Source organism: Dromiciops gliroides, chromosome 3, assembly GCF_019393635.1.
Source record: "Dromiciops gliroides isolate mDroGli1 chromosome 3, mDroGli1.pri, whole genome shotgun sequence".
NCBI classification, from domain to species: Eukaryota; Metazoa; Chordata; class Mammalia; order Microbiotheria; family Microbiotheriidae; genus Dromiciops; species Dromiciops gliroides.
In genome coordinates this window covers 565,344,574-565,365,566 of record NC_057863.1, presented here as the reverse complement: position 1 = coordinate 565,365,566, position 20,993 = coordinate 565,344,574, and the positions used below count along the sequence as shown (strand labels likewise).

General features: G+C 35.3%; 1 protein-coding gene across 1 annotated transcript in view; it reads right to left on the bottom strand.

Moving 5' to 3' along the window:
* FOLH1B (folate hydrolase 1B) overlaps positions 1-20,993 on the bottom strand; it is a 97,148-nt gene that overhangs the window by 48,113 nt on the left and 28,042 nt on the right. Inside the window, 5 exon segments of the mRNA XM_043997862.1 lie at positions 1,198-1,291; positions 4,296-4,482; positions 5,809-5,934; positions 10,688-10,789; positions 17,976-18,162. Coding sequence (XP_043853797.1) covers positions 1,198-1,291; positions 4,296-4,482; positions 5,809-5,934; positions 10,688-10,789; positions 17,976-18,162 — 696 coding nt within the window.

Below are 20,993 nucleotides of genomic sequence, written 5' to 3'. Positions count from 1 at the left end.
AAGAAGGAAAAAAACAGGTAAGCAAAAAAAAAAAAGCCGATACAATGAATATGTCTGGCAATGTATGCAACATTCTGCTTTCAGTCTCATTCCTCTGACAAAAAGGGCTGTGTGTGTGTGTGTGTGTGTGTGTTTTAATAATGCAGAGTTCAGTTTCCTTTTAGGAATCTTTTCATTTACTTTACTGAACTTATTCTGCATATTTTTTCCTAGGTGTTCAGGATCCCATATCTAAGAGCTCTGAGAATACCAGCACCCCTCAATTCGCCACTCTTTCCTGAAGCCCAGTTTCTGCTGCCATTTTCAAAGGAAAAACCTATGTGGAGAACTAATGCTAACTACCCAAGTCTTTTGTGCTCCCAAATGGTTCAACATCAGAAATGTATATAGTTTTATTTTCTGAAATAACCCTAAAAGAGATGTGTATATTCCCTCTACATTCCAAATGAACTGTATATTTGTCATTCAGACCATTAACTGTTCAGATGAACCCCCTATTATGTCTTTTCTCCCTTTTGGAATATAACCTTTTTGAGGACAGGGACTATCATAAATTACTCTTTGTATTCTTAGCTTTTAGCATAGGGCCCTGCACGTTATGACTATGTAATAAATGTTTTTTCATCCGTCCATCCATCCATCCATCCATCCATCCATCCATCCATCCATCCATCCATCCATCCATCCATCCATCCATCCATGTTCTGCTTATTTCATTCTGCATCAGTTTATAACAATCATTCTTTGTTTCCTTTGAGATCTTCTTAAAAGCATTAATTATGACAGAGATTTATAAATGGATTGCTACTGTACTTTTATTAGGTTTACAATGTCTTGATTTCCACAGTGCAATGTTTTACCAGCTTTTATTATGCCAAATATTTTACTATATTTAGAAATTTGATACTGAAGAATAAATAGATATTTACATTTTGCCCTTTTGAGATATAGGATTATAGATTAAGAGATGGATAAGACCTTAGAAAGCATCTAGTACAATGCTCTAATTTTACATATGAGAAATATTGAGAATGAGGGAAGTTAAATGACTTCTCCAAGTTGAATCAAAACATGAACCTGGATTTTCTGACTCTGTTTATTATCCTGCTCCATGCTGCTTTTTTTCTTTTGTTAGTGGCAAGGTGTCCAAAATTAACCTTTTGCTTTTAAATTTTATTCCTTTTAAGACATACTTACTCAAGTAAGATCTGGGCATCATTGTATCCAATTGGATGAACGGGAATCTTTGGAAGACCAATAGCTTCAGTTATATCATATCTATAGGCATATTCTGGAACAAAAAGATAATTAACCTTGATCAGTTCAATCAAGCCTTTTCAAATTATTTGGTTATATATAGCCATATCTTTGGATAAAAGAGAAATTGCCTTCTTTTTCTTTTCTAAAAAAAACCCCAGAATTGTGAGTAAGAAAACTTAATGCAGAACTTTTTCTATAGTTGATATTTGTTTGTTTTTTCTTGGAAAGATAATTTTTGGATTGATTTTGGAAGTAATCAAAGTCAGTGTATTTCAAACACAAAAAAGTATATAACCATGATTTAAAGTTTTCTCTACTTTTGAGCTATCATAGATCTCAGAGATAGAAAAGACCTTTGCAGCCATCTAGTTCACCCTATACTTGTGAAGTAATTACAGTATACCTGACAGGCAATCATCCAGTCTTTTATTGAAGATCTAAAAGGAGGGTGAACTCACTATCTACTGATAGAGCCCATTCCACTTAGGGATTGTTCTAATGATCAGGAAGATTTTCTTTACATCAAACTTAAGTTGTTATTTTGAAATTTCCACCCATTGTTCTTAGTTCTGTCTTCTGTGACCCACCAGAATAAGCCTACTCTCTTTTCCATGTATTAGTCCTTTGGTTACTCAAAGATGGCTATCCTGTACCCTGGATGTCTTTCCTACAAGGTAAATGGCCTCCGTTCCTTCAATAAATCTTCAGTGGCATGGATTGGACTCCCTTCAGAATTGTGATTCCCCTCAACAATAGATGACAATTTATCAGGTTCCTACTAAGTTCCAGGCACTGGAAATAAAAATACATAAGTGACACAGGCAGTCAGTGAACACTAACTACAAGCATACTCTGTGTCACTGTGCTAGAGCCTAGGACAGGCACAGCATTTTTTAAAACTGAAATGATACCACATCTGTGATCTGAACTATAGTATTAAAATTGTATCATTCAGACAATAGAGAGAGAAAATGATGTATGTTTCTGTCTATTTCTATATAAGTTGAATGAGGAGTCTCTGTTTACCTCTTTTGCTTTGTGTTTCTTACCCTGAACATAGATGAGTTATCAGGAGCTCAATACTCCTAGACTTGGTGGCTGCCTTGTGAGTTCAAGATGTGAGGAGATCCTGGGTTTCTCAAGCCTTGGATAACACAAAAACTCCTTGGCTTGGCATTTAAAGCATTTCACAAAGTGGTACCAATCTGCTTTCATATTCATTTATGGACTCTATGTTCCAACTAAATTGGTCTACATCCTTTCTTTCTGAACTTGACATACTAGTTCCCATCTCTTTATAGACACTCAGGCCTAGAATACACTTCCTTCTTTCCACTTTCCAAATTCTTGATTTTCACAATCCCTCCATAATGACACTCTTTATTCTTTACATAGGACAATCCATCTACTATCTTGTACTGACTGACCCCCATTCCTAGAATTCAGTATCTCCTTATTCACAAATTCCCTCTCTTCATTTTGGACATTTCTCAGGTATCATTTTCTCCATGAAACCTTGCCTTATTCCCTCAACCACTAGTGCCCTCATTCTCAATCTACAATGTATTTAACTACTTTGACTATATTTATATTTATTAACTTTATATTTATACTATTCAGATTTTTATATAGACTTGTCTTCTCCTTTAAAATACAAGCTCAATGTAAGTAGGGATTGACTCACTCTTTATATTTGTATCTCTAGGACCTCGCTCAGAGCCTGGAACACAGTAGAAACTTAATACATACTTATTGATTGAGTCCTTTGAGACTCAGCTGAGGTGTCAACAACTATTTTCTCTACTTCCTTTCTCCTTGCCCATCTCCACTAAAAGTTTTCTCTTCCCTTCTCAAAAATAACTAGGGAACTGATCACTCCTTTGCCTCCCAACCCCATTCATTGTCTCTATGTAGTATTATCTTTGTACTTCATACATCTCTTCTACTCATTTAAATTGTAGTGCTCTAAACTTGAAGGCTTGAACTCTTTCATTCTTGTCTTTGTATGTCCAGGAACTAGTACAATGTCTTCAGTGTGGATACATATACATGCTCATATGCATACACATATTTGGCTGGGCCAAATGGAGATGGATCTGTTCATTGATACAAGGAGTAACTCCCAGTATGGAAACTCCCTATATTCAGATTATCAACATGATCCATCAATAAATATTTATTGAGTGACAACTAAGTGCAAGACACTGCTACATCACAGGGATGCAAAGAATGGTAAAAGACAATCCCTGATCTCAAGAAGCTCAAAGTCTAATGGGGAAGATAATATGCAAACAACAACATACAAATAAGTTATATACTATACAAGATATACTGGAGAAAATAGAGGGAAGGCACCACATTTAAGGGAAATCCCATTCATTGGGAAACTAAGGGTCATACAGTGAGCATATATCAGTAGCAGGAGCTAAGTTCATATCTCCTGATTCCCTGGCTGGCCTTTTACTCAACCACCACACTGGACATAAAAGGAATTTTATAAATATTTGTTGAATTGATTAAAAAAATATTACCTGGAAAGTACCTCAGTGGGCAACTAGTCCAACTCAACTAAATTGAATAGCATTCTCTTTTTTCACAGATGTTTTAAAATATTCTAAGCAAAGTATATGATACCCTTAGCATAAGCTACTTGTGTAAAAGTATTTCATTTTTATGAATAGCCTGGTTATAAGGAATGGAGTTTAGCAGCAGGTTTTTTCTTTCTAAATCCATATTCATTTATTTCCCATGAGCATTCCGTGTATTCTTGGTATTAAATCTGGCATCACAGCACTTAAAATAGTAGAGAATCTGATTACAAACTGATCACATACTTTAGCATTCTGAGGTCTCAGTTTCACTTTTCAGGAGAAGAAAGACCACACTGCTGGTGAGTTTCCATTGCAGTTCCCTGAGCTTGCCTGCCCAATGACAACCAGGGACTATAATCTATTCCTGTACACAGGAAAGTACTTGTTTTGTTTTTGAGTTTTTTCCATTCTGTCTCCAATGCTGAATGAGGACTGATGACTCACCATTAGCTGGATAACCTGGAGTGAGAGGGTCACCTGCACCATTGAGATTTAGTACATTTCCACGTTGGGCCCCACCTCCTGGCAGGTTCCAACCTTTAGGATAAGGTTCTACCCCAGGGGAAGAATAATCAGCAGGATCAGAATAGAGGATAATTCCTTTAACTCCTGCCCGTTGAGCATTTTTAACCTGTAAAATGAGTTGCCTTTTTAAAAAAATAAACACACACACACACATATTCCAACTTAGTTCCTCATCATTATCAAATTTATTTTGGCCCTTACTCCAATGAGAATATATTGATCTGTCAACACTTTCTACCAACAATATACATTTTAAAAGAGGAATCAAGAGTTCAATTTGGCTAAAATACACAGACACACTCTCTCACACTCAAAGGTGAGGTAAATCCTTACTGTGCTGGTTCCTCAGGTAATAACACTCCATGTCTATTACCATAAAAAGACCATAAGATCTAGCTACCCCACATTCCAACTTCCCAACTTTTCCTAGGCTTTTCTAATCATGGTAGGGGAGCAACTTGGAAATGTGATTCCTTTAAAAAGTCATGAGTAGGGGCAGCTAGGTGGCGCAGAGGATAAAGCACCGGCCTTGGATTCAGGAGTAGCCGAGTTCAAATCCAGACTGACACTTGACACTTACTAGCTGTTTGACCCTGGGCAAGTCACTTAACCCCCATTGCCCCACCAAAGAAACAAACAAAAAAACCCCAAAAACCCCAAACCAACAAACAAACAAAAAAGTCATGAGTAAATGAGTAAGGTGATAGAACAGGACTTAATAGGCTGCTAAACATACATTTTGCTTATATCCTCTTTCCTTTACAAAATGTTACCAAATTTTCAATTATATCCTATAATAACAATAAAGCAATATACTAGTATTTTACATTTAAATAGTACTTTATATTTTACAAAGCATTTTATATACATTACTTCCATTTTACCCTTTTAATGGCCCTATGAGGAAGACAGGATAGATATTTTCTCTATTTTGAAGATATTAAAACTGAAGCTCAAAGAATTTAGGTGATTTGTCCAAAGTCATACAGCCAATAACCGTCACAGCCAGGACTACACCCAAGTCTTCCAATTCCTAGTTCAATGTGTTTTTTTTTTTCTCACACTATATCATGTTGTTTCTCTGCTATTAAATATTAAGTCAGCTTATATGTTTCAGAATAATAAAATGTTTACAAGAAGGAAATAAATAATTACCATTGATGCAAACTAGCCATGAGCCATCTTGAAATTACAGAAATGATTTGTAGAATGAGGCATAGTCTATCTTCACTTTCCACAACAGTCTAGTCCCAAATACTCTACCTTCCTTAAGTAAAAATCTAGGAGCTACATCTTTGACCCTAGGAGGGACTTACTATGGAGTAATAATGCAAAATGGTGCCAGAAATTAGGAGATGCTGTAATTTTAATAAAATGGAGTGTAGAAGAGTAGAAGGAGAGTAAGAGTTGGGGGAAAGGGAGGTGAGCTTACCTTATTTCCTCTGAAAATTTTCCCATATCTAGCAATGGCAATTTTTCCAGAACAATTGATTCCTATATCCTGCTCCAATTTAAAGAAATCTTGAATTCTTGCATAATTCACATACACTAGTTCACCCTATTGGGGAAAAAAGAGATCATTTAAAACTAGAATTTACTTTCTGAAGCTTCTCCAGAGAAATTACATTCAAGGCTTTACCATTTTAAAGCAGGCCTTTTCAAAGGTCTTTCATATCCATTATCTAATTTCATTGTTACTATTAGCAGAAGAGGTAGACAAAGAAGAAAAGGTCAACCCACTTGACTAATTAAATAACTAAGGTCTAGCGGCAGCTAGGTAGCGCAGTGGATAAAGCATCCTCCTTGGATTTAGGAGGACCTGAGTTCAAATTCGACCTCAGACACTTGATACTTACTAGCTGTGTGACCCTGAGCAAGTCACTTAACCCTCATTGCCCTGAAAAAAAAAAAGAATAACTAAGGTCTAGAAAAAGTAAGGAACCTGACTGACCAAGGTCACATACATTAGTAGTTAACTATGAAGTTAGGTTTAAAACTAACATCTGACAATTTGGAGATTTTTCTTTTTGTAGAAGGCTAGTGTTGACCAGGCCAGCTCGGTAGCTCAGGTTCAAAATTAAAACAAAATAAGACATAATTAGTCCATCTAACAGGTAAGAAAAAGTTTGCATAGCTCTATCAACGGAAGGACATTCAGATTAGGGAAATGATATTCATGGAAAATAAAGCATCCACTAGTTGAACAGAGTTTCTCTGTGTTTGTCATGTTTGAGGCCTATAAACCTCAAACCTCATTCACCAAAGCTGGACTCTAAGCTCTGCTCTTCTGGGGTGAAGTTTTTCTCTGCTTTGCCAGGGCCTTGCCCTCCCCTACCCATGGTGGGTATCCTATTGATCCCCAGCTACCCTCCCTCCCATACTGGGGCCTGAGGTGTTACATTACTTGTTATATGTCACATACCAGTTAGTCCTCATATACCAGAAATTGGGGATGTGCTGAGAAGCAACATCCCATCCCCTTTTTTGATATGGACCTGTCTGAATTATCCTTATCTAATTACAAAAGTAATCAATAAAAGCTGGCTCCATCTTGAAACCCTTGCTGATCTCCAATAATTAACCCATCAATGTGGGCTGTCAATCTCAATTGTTGATATTAATTAATATCAATCCTTGTTATATTTTAGTAAATGCTTTTAAGTCTCCTTTTCCTGAGTTTTGTCTCACTAATCACATTTAAAGCCCAAAGAATTTTACTCTTAACAGCTTAAAGCACTATATAAATATTAGCTCTTATTCAAGAAAAAATTAATAAAAAACATTTATTAAGTATTTCAATATACAAAGCACTGTGTTAAGTACTGAGCATACAAACAAAAATAAGACACACTCTACTTTTGAGGAGCTCACATTCAAATATGTGGAAGCAGTATATTTATATAGAAGGTTTCAACTGTCAGTCAGATGGAAGGGGCCAATAATCCTAAAAGTGCAGAAGCAAGGTAGATAGTAATGCACCTGCTTTAGGGTGAATTCCTTTGAGAAGACTACATCCTTTGAAACATTTGATGATAAGAATGTTGGTAGTGAGAACTTTTGTTATCTTGATCTTCAGTAGTTTTAGAAGAGATTGTTGCCAGTTTGTGTCTCTTGAAACCTTGTCCCAGGGAAAAAGGCTGTAGAGAACAGGCTAGAGCTAGGCTCTATGTTCTTGGGGATATTTCTATTATCTGGATTCTTGCGCTTATCTGCCCATAGGCCACAAATGGTCAACAGTTAGTATTTGGGATAGCTGAGATGACAAGGCCTCTTCTCCACAGGCACTGTTCCCCTAAATCAGAGGTGTTAAATTTGTTACCTTCGGAAGTCCCAGACCAAGACAGATTAAGATGCAAGTGGAAAATATTTAACAAAATGAAAATACATCATGGATAATGTTATTTTGTGGTTTTCTAATAAGTATGCTGGCCAAAGGGATCAAATTCTATTTAAGTTTGACACCACTGCCATAACTGATGGTCGTGGCCTGGACTGGAAATAGGGCAGGTAGTCTGGAGTTGGAGGAAACTGGGCCTTCAGAAGCTTTAGGGTATAGGGTGCTGGACTGTCTCCAACAAGATATCAGGTATGTCTTGTCTAGCCCAGAAGAATATTAGTACCTTAAAAGCAAGAAAAGTTATCTCCCCCCCACTTTTTTTTTATTCTCCAGCACCTAGCATAGAGCCTGGTACATAATAGGTGTTTAATAAATGCCTATTGTTTATTTTTTTTAATGCCTATTGATTTAAACTGACTTGAATAAATGACATCCAATAGACATTTTTTAAACAAAATCCAATTTTTACTTATAATTCCCCATAAAGAACAAACAGTTACGTGATCTCCAAATAGCTGATTTGCTTTTCATGGTGAAAGACCCTGACAGGTTAAATAAAATACCCTGAAGGCCATTTATTTCTGGAATTCCTTAGGAATATTGGAGGATTCTAAATCCTTTGAAATGCTTAATGTCATACATATTTGATACTGAAATCTCTTCACAACCTGGACTCTTTACCTTTTTTAGTCTTCTTATATATTATTTTTCTCTTGGCTGCACCAATTCTTTAATATAGTAAGGTCATTTAAAATTCTATTCCCTTCTTCTGAGATGTTAACAACTTTGCTCAAATCAGTGGTAAAGTGGGGCTATAAGAAAGAATTAGCTGAAACAAACTAAAGATGAAAAACTATAATGAGCATCCTCTCACAGTACTTTAGTTCTCTGTCTACAGACAATGACCATTTTGTATGATTTACAATGAACTATTGTTCTCTTCCTAGGAATAAACACACTCTTATTGTGGCTTGTGGGGGAATTTGTTCTTTTCCTGTCAAACCTCTATTGTCCTGTGCCCCCTTCTTTTTTTCCACTATGAAGAATTCAATTACAGGATATTAATATAGGTGGGAAAAGTCATTAGATTAAAAACTGAGTTAAATTAAGAGCATCTAATGTTCATGTTAAGATACCAAAATGATGGGTAAAATATTGTTTCCCTACTTTCTGATCCAAAAATCAATCATTTTGACATTATCCTGAAGGAGTGGTCTCAAAAAAAAGCTATAATGGTAAATCTCACATCCTACAGGGTTATAGAGAAGAGTCAAACATTTTAAAAAAGAGAAAGAATAACAGATACTCCTCTATCTAAAATTTTTTAATTCTGTCAAGACCCATAAACATTAGCATAATGCCTGGCACATAGTAAGTACAAGCTGGTTACCCTCCATCTACTTTTTCCCTCCATCAGTATGATATTCCCTAAAAATAAGCAAGCAAGTATTACATATAGTAATTTTGGGACTGTATAGGTAAAAAAAAGATAACTTACAAACTCAGTAGTCTTCATGCTGTAAACTAAATACCATATAGTTTTGTATCTTTCAAAAATGATTTAATTGGGGGCAGCTAGGTGGCACAGTGGATAAAGCACTGGCCCTGGATTCAGGAGGACCTGAGTTCAAATCCAGCCTCAGACATTTGACACTTACTAGCTGTGTGACCCTGGGCCAGTCACAGCCCTCATTGCCCTGCAAAAAAACAAAACAAAACAAAAATCCAAGCAAACAAACAAAAAAAAACCCAAAATACCCAACAACAACAAACAAAAAAATGATTTAATTGCTTCTTTACTGAACCTAATGTTAACTTTGTGGTCAAGGGATTTGAATAAGCAATTTCCAAAAGAACTGCAAATAATTAATGAACACAGAAAAAAATAAATCCACAAGTTGTTAATTATAAGAAAATGCAAAAGAAATTCTGAGGTTGGCAATTTACCTCACTCCCTAAAATTTTGAAAAAATAATGGAAAATAGAAATAACTGATATTAGAGGTTGTTGGAATAATGAGCAGTGAATTGGTATAATTATTCTGGAAACAATAAGAAATATTTATAAAGAAGACCAAACTATTAATATCCTTTGGCCTGGATAAATAGTAAGAAATAAAGTGGCTACCTACTTCTTGGTGAACATCTTCGACTGTGGTATATGAGTATAATGGAATATTATTGTGCAAAAAGAAATGACAGATAAGAGAAAGTCAGAGAAATATGAGAAATTGAAGCCCAGAGATATTAATTGACTCGTCTAATGTCACCTATCTACTTTGTGGCAAATCAGAACCAGAGTTCCGTTCTCTCAACTTCAGGTACAGTGCTCTTTCTATCATGCCACACAGCCTCCCAGATACACACTACTCTAGTTTTTAAAAAGTAAATTTCTACCATTCTTTTCCATTTCTGTGTTAATAAAATAGAAGTTTATTAATGATTTTACTGAGTTATTCTGTGGTTGTTATTCAAATGACCATACTCAGATCTATCAAATTCTAGTAGATGAAATGTGACTTTAACCTTATTATCTCTTCAATGACATGAGAAAAGCTGTAAGATGTAGGACACAACTTTAGGTTCCTTAGCAACATTACTTAGTGACTACAAGGGTGATAATCATTCCTCTATCCAGCATCCTTTGACACTGCCATTACAATCCAACATTTTCTTAAATGCCATTCTTAGAAATTCACCAAGAGGTTTTTTCTTGTTAGGATTCAACTTTTCACCTATGTGATATATTTTTAAGGAGATACGACAACAAAAATTAGGGAAAACTATGTTACCAAAGATAGTTCTCAATTTTTGGTATTTCTCTTTATATTCCATTCTTTTCAAAAACAATAAACAGTTGTTTATTTAAACAGTTGGGGATGGTTTTAATGCTGAAAAAAAGTACATGAATCTTCAAGGCTCCATGAATCTATGATAGTGGTCCTGTATTATTTAATATTTCTTGTATTATTTACCTCCGGCATCCCCTGCGGTGAAAAAGCACTAAAAGGTGGCACCACATCTGGAACATGTTCATATCCTGGAGGAGGGGGTTCAAATAATGATGTGTTGAAAATCTAAAGAGAAATCAGAGCTATTAAAACCCAGATTCAAAATCTGATACTTTTTTTTTTGTGTAGCACTCTTAGTTTGGTTCAATCTAACCACTCTTTCATTAAAGAGGGAACACAAATGCTTGGTGGTACTTCCACAGAGGAAGGAGGAGTCGAGCAACAAATGTCTTTTAAGCACCTACTTACCTATTTACTATGTGTCAGCAGTGTGCTGTACACCATGGGAGAGTACAAAAAAAGCCTAAGGCATTATCTCTACCCTCTAGATGATTTCAGATGTTGTCAAGCAGACAGTGATGGCAACTAGAAAAAAAATTATGTTTCACAAAAATTCAGAGAAGGTTGAGAAAAATAGAAGAGATAATGATAACTGTAAGGGTTTTTTGCTAAACATATTTGAATTAATATTCCAATGAAAAGATTGAAATAAAAGTTTTTTTAAATATTGACAGGAAATTTAGAAAAATTTGAAATATGTGCCTTAAATTACCTTAGGTGTTTAGGAAGAGGAGTGATGTGTTATTTCACAGTACACAATAACTCACTGTACAATACTAGGTAAAATGCAAAACTGAACCAAATTTGAAATGAACTAATATGTACCATCACACCACTCAAATTGAACTTAGTACTGATTTTCACTTACTGACAAAAGTTATTAATACTGGGGGAGGTATTTTGTAATGATGTCAGGGAAAGGAGAAATTTTGCCAGTACTTTTTGAGACACACATTTCCCTTTATGTTGCCTCCAATTTTAGACTCCTTCACCAAAAAATACAGTGCTATCAAGGGAAACAATGAAAACAAGTAGGAATGAAGGGGGAATAACATTTAAAATTTGTACGAAATTATAAAACAGTAATGATCACACCAACTTAGAAAAGAACATCAATAGAATGAACTAGACAAGGGATAATAATGACAACAGCAATAAAAAGTAATGATAGCTGACATCTGTTTTGTACTTTAAGCTCTGCAAAGCTTTTTAAATACATAATCTCATTTGATCCTCAAAATAACCCCATGAGGTAGGTCCATTTTACAGAGAAAACTGAGGTTCAGAAAGGTTGTGACAATCATGGTCACACAGATAGTAAGTATCTGAGGCAGAATTTCCTGATTATTATGCTCTATATTGATGACTTTTGGAATACTGATCTTCTTAAGTACTAAAACAAGCACTGTTTCCAATAGGAATAACTAATTTTTTCACTATCTCTGCAGTCCAAGTCATGGAAATCTTTATGAAGGAGGTAGGGCTGTGGTTGAGCTCTAAATGAACATAATATCTTATATTTACAAGGTGCTTCCTATTTTCAAAACTTTTTTCATTATCTCATTATTAAGAACACCATGAAATAGACAGTGGAAAGTATTATTATCCCTAGCCCAAGGTCAGCCAATTAGTAAGTGGCAGAACAAGTCAGGAAATTAGGATTTCAGACTCCTAAACCAAGGATCTTTTCAATTCATTGAGGTGGCTGAGAAGAGGAAGACAGGGATGATCAGAAGGGGAGGAGGAGAGAAGTTAACTAGGATAAAGAATAGGACTAGGGCAGAAATTCGCTTGCATTGTACAGGGCAAAATGATAAGATGATTTTCAATTCCTTTCAGCTTTTTAGGTATAGTAAAGTCAAAACTACACATGACTTTGTACATATTTAGGATAGCTTAAGTTTTCGTCAAGATTTATAATTGCCAGAAGACTATTTTAATGGAAATATACCTTAAATGTACAATATATTTCCCCATTTTCTCTAACAGTAGGTGGCACAGTTGAGTAGTTGGTGGTTTAGTGGATAGCGTGCTGGGCCTGGCATCAGGAAAACTCATCTTACTGAGTTCAAATCTGGCTTCAGACAATTACTAGTTGTGTGACCTTGGAAAAGTCACTTAACCCCTATTTGCCTCAGTTCCTCATCTGTAAAATGGGAACAGATAATGGAACATTAGAAGCATCATAACCACTTGAAATCAATAACCCAACATTTCATAAACCCACAGCTAATCTTATTTGGCAAGAACATGCAGGAAATTGGAAAGCAATTTGGAAGAAATTAAGTTCAAACAGAGAGGCAGCTTGGTATAGTGGATTAAGCTCTAGTCAAGAATAAAGGCCAGAATTCTCACCTTGGCTACTATGTTAAACATTGAGTTTATTTATTCAGCCTGAGGTACCTAAGTGGTCCAAAAGATAAGAGTGCTGGGCCTGGACTCAGGAAGAATTTAAATTTGACTCTGGGCATTTATTAGCTGTGTGACCCTGGACAACTCTGTAAACCTATGTTTGTTTAAGTTTCCTCAGATGTAAAATGAGGATAATAAGAGCATCTACCTTACAGGCTTTTGTGAGGATCCAAATGAGCTAATATTTATATAATACACTTAGCACAATGCCTCGCACATAGTAGGTATTATATCAGTGTTTATTCCCTTTCTTTCCTTTCCCCATTTTAAGAAAGGGATAATGATAGCACCTCTATTTCAGGGTTGTTGCAAGGTGCAAATGAGATATATCCTCAAAATACTATATAAATGTTAGCTATTATTAGCTTAATACATATTATTATACCTTCATGCTTTAACAATGAATAACATTTAAATGAATTAATTTTATAATTGTTTGGTCTTCATTCTGAATGTTGCACTTTATTTGTAGATTATTCATAAATATCAAAATAAACCTTAATTTTATTAAGTTACCTTCACCACATTATACATTTCAAATGGAAAAATGATCCAAATATAAAAAAAATTTTATAGCATGACATAGAGAAGAATGGGAAGTTATAGTTTTTGCAGCTATTGAGAGAGGAAAAATACTTAACTAGAAAAAAAGATTATAAAAGTCAAAAGACAATCTCATTTACATCCAATTTTTTAAACTTTTGAATAATTAAAATCATTGAAGTTAGAATGAGAATAGATATAAGTGAAAATAAATGTTACATTTTACAGCTGTTAAAAGTCTGACATCCAAAATGTACAGGGAATTGATACAAGACAATCCCCCAAGAAAAAAGAAGCTAAAATGATATGTACAAACTTTTCAATAAAAGTGATACCAAAAATAAATATCCATCTAAAATATTCAAAGTTACTATAAATCAGAGAAAGGCAAATTAAAACAACTTTTACCTATCACCTCATAATCTTCAAATTAGTAGACATAGTAAAGGTAAGGTAAGTCAATTGTGGATGGGGCCTAGTAATTGCTGGTAGATTTGGGAAACGATCAAATCATGCTAGAAAACAATTTGGAATTATGCAAGAGAAGCTATGAAATTAGTCATACTTTGATCCAGAGAACTCACTACTAGAATTACATCCCTGAGAAGTAAATGACAGGAAAGGATCAGATATACAAAAATATTCCTAGTATCATTACCTGTGATAATGAAATGTGCCCAATGATTGGAGAAAAAAGCTGAATAGTATATAACTGTAATGGAAGAGTACTTTGCCATAAAGAATAATCCAGATACTGGTGGCTAATATCTACCAACTCCCCAAACATTCTTCTTCCTTCTGTAATGAGTTCAGTACCTGGCTCACTCTTTCTCCTACCCTAATGTTAATGAACTTCAATATACAAACTGATGTTCCCTTAAGTGCCTTAATATGTCACTTGCTCATCCTAGTCAGTTCCCATGACCTATTCTTCCATCTACATAAACTACACATAGATATGGTCATATCCCTAATCGTGCCATCACCCACAAGTGTTCGGCATGAATGAATTCTGAATTTCCTTTATCTGGTCATAATCTTTTTTCATTCAATTTCCCTATGCCTTACAAAATCTAACCCTAATTTTCAACCTTACCATAACCACTATTTCTGCTATCCCTCTGTCTTTTGTGAGCCCACACAAATAGTACAGGGCCAACACCCTTCCCTGTATTAGCTTCAGCTTCCTCCTTTTCCTATCTAAACCCTTTGGTAAACCCATTCTACAGTACCTTATTCTCTCTAATCCCTTTGACTCCTTGTCCTATAGTTTCTTATTAGTCCTTGACAACCCCCATCTTAGATTGTTCCCAACATTGACTTCTTTCCTTCATATTTATATAATGTTAAACAGATATGAAGAAAATAATGAACCATATTGGATGACTCCATTACAAATTTATTTAGTCGAATCTTAACTGAGCTCTCACTGAAGCAAGGCAAACATTGTTATGGCTGTAATGTTTGACTTCTAATTGATTAGTATCCTACATTCTATGGCAGGTATTCCAAACTTTCTCATTTCTCCTTAAACCACACAAATCATTCTTCCCCCACTATCTCAGTCTAAGACCTCATATTGTACTTAACGAAAAATTGAAACCATTTGCTAAAAACTCCCTCTTCTCTCCTCCTCCTTATCTCACAGAACTTAGACAACTGGCTTCCACTACCACTTTTCTCCAGTGTCAGATGAAGAGGTGCCCCTTTTCCATGACAATCCAAATGCCCAAAATGTGTAATCTTGATCCCATCCTCTCCCACCTTTTCTAGCAGATAAACTCCTCTATCATCTCTCTTCTATCTTTCAATTTTTAATCTTCAATTTCTTCATATCTACTGGATGCTTCCCCAAACACACTTTTTTCTTCCTCATCCTTAAAAAAGCCTTATCTTGATCTAGCTATCCCCATGGGCTATATTATGATCTCTCTCCTCTTCTTGGCCAAAGAAAATCATCTATACCCAACATCTTCATTTGTTCTTCTCTCACTCATTTTTAAACACTGGAATCTGACTTCCTGTGGCTTTATCCAAGTCATTCCCTTCTCTTGACCCTGGTTTTCACACCTAGTACCACGCTCTTATTTTACCTTCTACTCCTAACATTCTATAAGTCTATAAAGGATATTACTTAAACAACTGTTATCTCTTTCATCTCTCTGTGTGTACATGTATGTGTGTCTAGTAATGTTTATGTCTGCCTATGTATGTGTGTGGGCCCCCAGTTCTCTTGGGAAACATTTTCTCTGATAGGTTTCAAAAGAAATTATTAAACTGAAACTGACTTCCAGAAGGTTCTTACCTTAACTGCTTAATAAAATAGCCTTTTTTCAATCCTTTTCCTTCTTTGAATTTAATATTGCCAATAACCTTCTTCTAGATATTCTCCCCTTCCTATTTTTTCATAACCCTGCTCTCTCTTGGTTTGTCTCATCCTTCTAGCCATTCCTATTCAGTCACAAATTGCCCATGTTATACTCACTAACCAGCAATTTCTCTTGATGCTTTATCCCAGATCTCCTTTTGCCCTATATTATCTCACTTGGTGATGACATTACATTCTTGATGAGGTTAATTATCATCTCTATGTAGAGGATTCCCAGATCTATACATCCAGTCCTATTCTTTATCCTTTTCTAGTTATACTTCATTTATTACTTTTTGGATATTTTGATTAGAATAACCTTCAGGTATCTAAAAGTCAACATATTAAAAGCAAAATTCATTATCTTTTTCCCAACATCCTCTATAATTGCAAGTATCTCTATTATTGTCAATAATACCAACAACCTCCTAGTTATCTAAGTTCACAACTCATCATATTTGATTCTTTACTCTCACTCACTACTCCACATGTTCAATCTATTGCCAAATCCTGTTGAGCTCACCTTTACCACATCTCTTATATTGATCTTTTTCTTTCCACTTTAATACCACAATCCCTTTCATACCCTCATCACCTCTTATCTCCACTTTTGCAATAATTTTTAACTGGTCTTTTCCCTGCAACCCATCCTCTATTCATTTTCCAATGTGATTTTTCTAAGGCATAAGTCTAACCATGCCACCCCCTTCCATTCAATAAAATCCAGTGTTTCTCTGTTACTTCCAAGACCAAATATAAAGTCCTCTATTTGGCATTTTAAAGCCCTTGATAACCTGGCCTTTCTCCTACCTTTCCTGTTTTCTCACATCTTACTCTACTTCCACATTCCAAACTTTTCAATCCATTGACACTGAACTCCTCAACCTTCCTCCCACAAGACAATCTATCGTTCATTGTCACTGACTATCTCAGAAGCCAGACTAAAAAGAATTAAGGAGAAGAAAGGCAATAGAAGCACCAATTTTAGGTTGTCTTTTTAAGAGGTTTAGCTACAAAAGGGATGATAGTTAGCAGGGATGATGGGGATATGAGATAATAGCAGGGATGGAAGGATCAAGTGAAGGTTTTAGGAGGATGGAAGAAAATTGGCAGGTTTATGGGTATTAAGTAAAGATCCAGTAAAAAAAAAGAGAGAGAATTAAAGAGAAATGAGAGTGTGTGGATGAGGAAGGAATTAATCTTCTGGAGGAGATGGGATGAAATAGGATCATTTGTGCAGGTAAAGGAATTTGCCTAGGCAATAAGTAAGGCACCTTCTTCATGGTAAAAAAGGGTTGAAGGAGGAGACACTGGCAAAAGACATTCAAGTGATATAAGATGAAGAGGAGGGAGAGGAGGGACCTCTCAGTGAATGATCTCATTTTTTTTTCAGTAAAATATGAAACAAAGTTACCAGCTGAGAGGGTGGGGAGAGGAAAAGGTATGTGAAGTTTGGAGAGGGATGAAAAGGTCTGGAAGAGCAATCATGGAGATGGGGATAGTAAGTTAATTAGAGAGGTGTAAAAACTGTCCAAGAGCAGTGAAGGTCCAGTTATCAATATGTTACATAAATCTGTAGGGGACCCAGTCAAAAGAGTTGCATGGATTTTTCTACCTTCATTTGGGCCATACATGTGTAGGAGTAAAGGTAACAGAGATCATGGAAGTTATCCATGGCTGAGACTTGGCAGAGAACAATCAGTGCTAAGAACAGGATGCCATGGACAGAAAAGAAAAAGACACTATAGAGTTAAACTGGTTCACATAGTGGTCAAGAGGAAGACAAAAGGGATCAAGTGGTTAGTGCAGGTGTGATGACCTGGGAAACAATGGTTTGGATAAAAACTGGGATTTGATATGGGAAGGCAGAGGAAGAGGCAGAAGACCAATGGATTGTGATAAATAAAGGAATTTCAGAGTTCTTAAACATAGAAATAGTACATTTCTGGGTAATGGCAAAACCGAGGTAAAGCTAAGGTTGATACATAATAAGCTTACTAAAGTTGTCAATTATAAGGGTCAGTATGGATAGGCTTTGTCTATTAAGGATTTCTTCTGCAGTATTCCAAAATACCCAATTTCCCTTACCTCATGTCCATCTTCATCAATGATAGAGATATAATTGGGATCAGTCTCATTGGGGTAGGATAAGAGGACATCATAGTGAGTAAGTTCAACCGAATCTAGGCCAAATTCTTTCCACTGTGATTGGATTTGCTTTGCAAGGTCCAAGTTTTGTTCTGTTCCTGCCAGATGTGGGATCCGGGTAAAATTACTAGTTGAGGAAAATGGATAATTGTTAAAAACAATGTTTGATTTTAAATCATCTTTATTTTCAATCCAGCAGAATACAAAGAAATGCAAAAGTATTATCAAATGCAATCTTCACCATGTAGAGATGTGAGTTTTTACCAAAAAATTCCTAATCTTCTAAAAATATTTCTTTACTTCTATAGCAACTGGGGAAAAAGTGAGGAAGAGAGAATCTGAACTGGAGTAAGGAGTGAGGAGACTTAGGTTTTCTAGTTCTAATTTTACTGTGTGAATCACATGAATTCTCTGGAAATCACTTTCCTCATTTGTGCAATAACTTACAGAGTGGTAATGTGGAAGTGATATATGTATGTATATACACACTTCTTGCCTTCACTGTTTTCTTGCACCAATCCATCTTATAAATTGATCCCAGATTAATCTTTATTTTTAATTTTTTAAAAATTTTAATTCATGGAATTAAACAAGCATTTCCACAATATAGTATAAAAAAGATGATAACATATGGAACTACAAATCTGTTATGTACAACTTGCCATTCTTTGTAAAATACATAATAAACTTATCATGTAAATCTTTTTTCCTTCCCTCAGATTAATTTTTTCCCTCAAAACATTATTTTTTATTTCGTTTTTTTCTTTTTTTCATAAAAGGATTTTATTATTTTCCAGTTACACGTAGAGATAGTTTTCAACGTTTTTATAAGATTTCTAGCTTAAAATTTTTCTTCCTCCCTCCCCTCCTTTACCCTTCCCCAAGACAGCAAGTGATCTGATATATGTTATACATGTACAATCGCCTTAAACATATTTCTGCATTAATCAAGCTGTGAAAGAAGAATCAAAGCAAAAAGGAAAAACCTCAAAAAAGAAAACAAGCAACAACACAAAAATAGAAATAGTATGGTTCGATGTGCTTCTACATTCCACAGGTCTTTTTTTTTTTCCCTCTGGATTTGGAGAGCATTTTCCATCATGAGTCTTTTGGAACTATCTTGGACCACTGTATTGCTGAGAAGACTCAAGTCTATCACAATTGATCAACATATAATATTGTTGATACTGTGTACAATGTTCTCCTGGTTCTGCTCATCTCACTCAGCATCAGTTCATATAAGTCCTTCCAGATTTCTCTGAAATTCGCCTGTTATAGTTTCTTTTTTTTTTCTTTTCTTTTCTTTTTTTTTTTTTAGTAAGGCAATTGTGGTTAAGTGACATGCCCAGGGTCACAGAGCTAGTAAGTGTTAAGTGTTTGAGGCCGGATTTGAACTCAGGTACTCCTGACTCCAGGGCCGGTGCTCTATCCACTGTGCCATCTAGCTGCCCCCCGTTATAGTTTCTTAAAGAACAATAATATTCCATTACATTCATATACCACAACTTGTTTATGGGCAACCCCTCAATTTCCAATTCCTTGCCACCACAAAAAGAGCAGCTATAAATATTTTTGTACATGTGGGTCCTTTATCCTTTTTTATGATCTCTTTGGGAAAAAGACCTAATAGTGGTATTGCTGAGTCAAAGGGTATGTCCAGATTCATAGCCCTTTGGGCATAATTCCAGATTGTTCTACAGAATGGTTAGATCACTTCACAGCTCCCCCAACAATGCATTAGTGTTCCAATTTTTCCACAGCTTCTTCGACATTTATTATTTTCCTTGTCTTATAGCCAATCTGATAGGTGTCAGGTGGTACCTCAGAGTTGTTGTAATTTACATCTCTCTAATCATTAGAGATTTAGAGCATTTTTTCATATGGGAATAGAGAGCTTTGGTTTCTTCATCATAAAACTGCCTGTTCATATCCTTTGACCATTTCTCAACAGGGGAATGTATTGGTTTCTTATAAATTTGATTTAGTTTCCAATATATTTTAGAAATGGGGCCTTTATCAGAAATACTGGCTATAAAAATTGTTTCCCAGCCTTCCATCTCCCTTCTAATTTGGGGTGCATTGCTTCTGTCTGTACAAACCTTTTTAATTTAATGTAATTTAATGTAAACAAAATAATCTATTTTGCATTTCATAATATTCTCTATCTCTTGTTTGGTCATAAACTCTTCTCCTTTCCATAAATCTGAGAGGTAAACTATTCCTTCCTCTCCTAATTTACCTACGGCATCACCTTTTATGTCTAAATCATGTACCCATTTTGACTTTATTTTAGTATAAGGTGTAAGATGTTGGTCTATGCCTGCTTTATGCCATACTATCTTCCAGTTTTTCCAAGTGTCAATTACTGAGTTCCTATCCCAGAAGCTGGAGTCTTTGGGTTTGTCAAACAGTACACATTAATAAAGTCATTTACTACTATGTCTCCTGTGCCTAACCTATTCCATTGATCCTCCATGCTATTTCTTAGACAGTACCAAATAGTTTGGATGACTGCCACTTTATAGTAAAGCTTCAGATTTGGCACAGCTAGCCCTTATTCCTGTGCATTTTTTTTTCATTAGTTCCCTGGATATTCTTGACCTATTGTTTTTCCAGCTGAACTTTATTATTGTTTTTTCTAGCTATATAAAATAATATTTAGGTAGTCTGATTGGTATGGCACTGAATAAGTAATTGATATTTTTCCAATTATTTATATTGGATTTGTGTGAAAAGTGTTTTGTAATTGTGTTCATAGTGTTCCTGTGTTTTCTTGGCAAGTAGATTCCCAAGTATTTTATATTGTCTGCCATTACTTTAAATGGAATTTCTCCTTCTATCTCCTGCTGCTGAGCTTTGTTGCTCATGTATAGAAATGCTGATCATTTGTGTGGATTTATTTTATATCCTGCTACTTTGCTAAGTTTTTTAATTGTTTCAAGTAATTTTTCAGTTGAT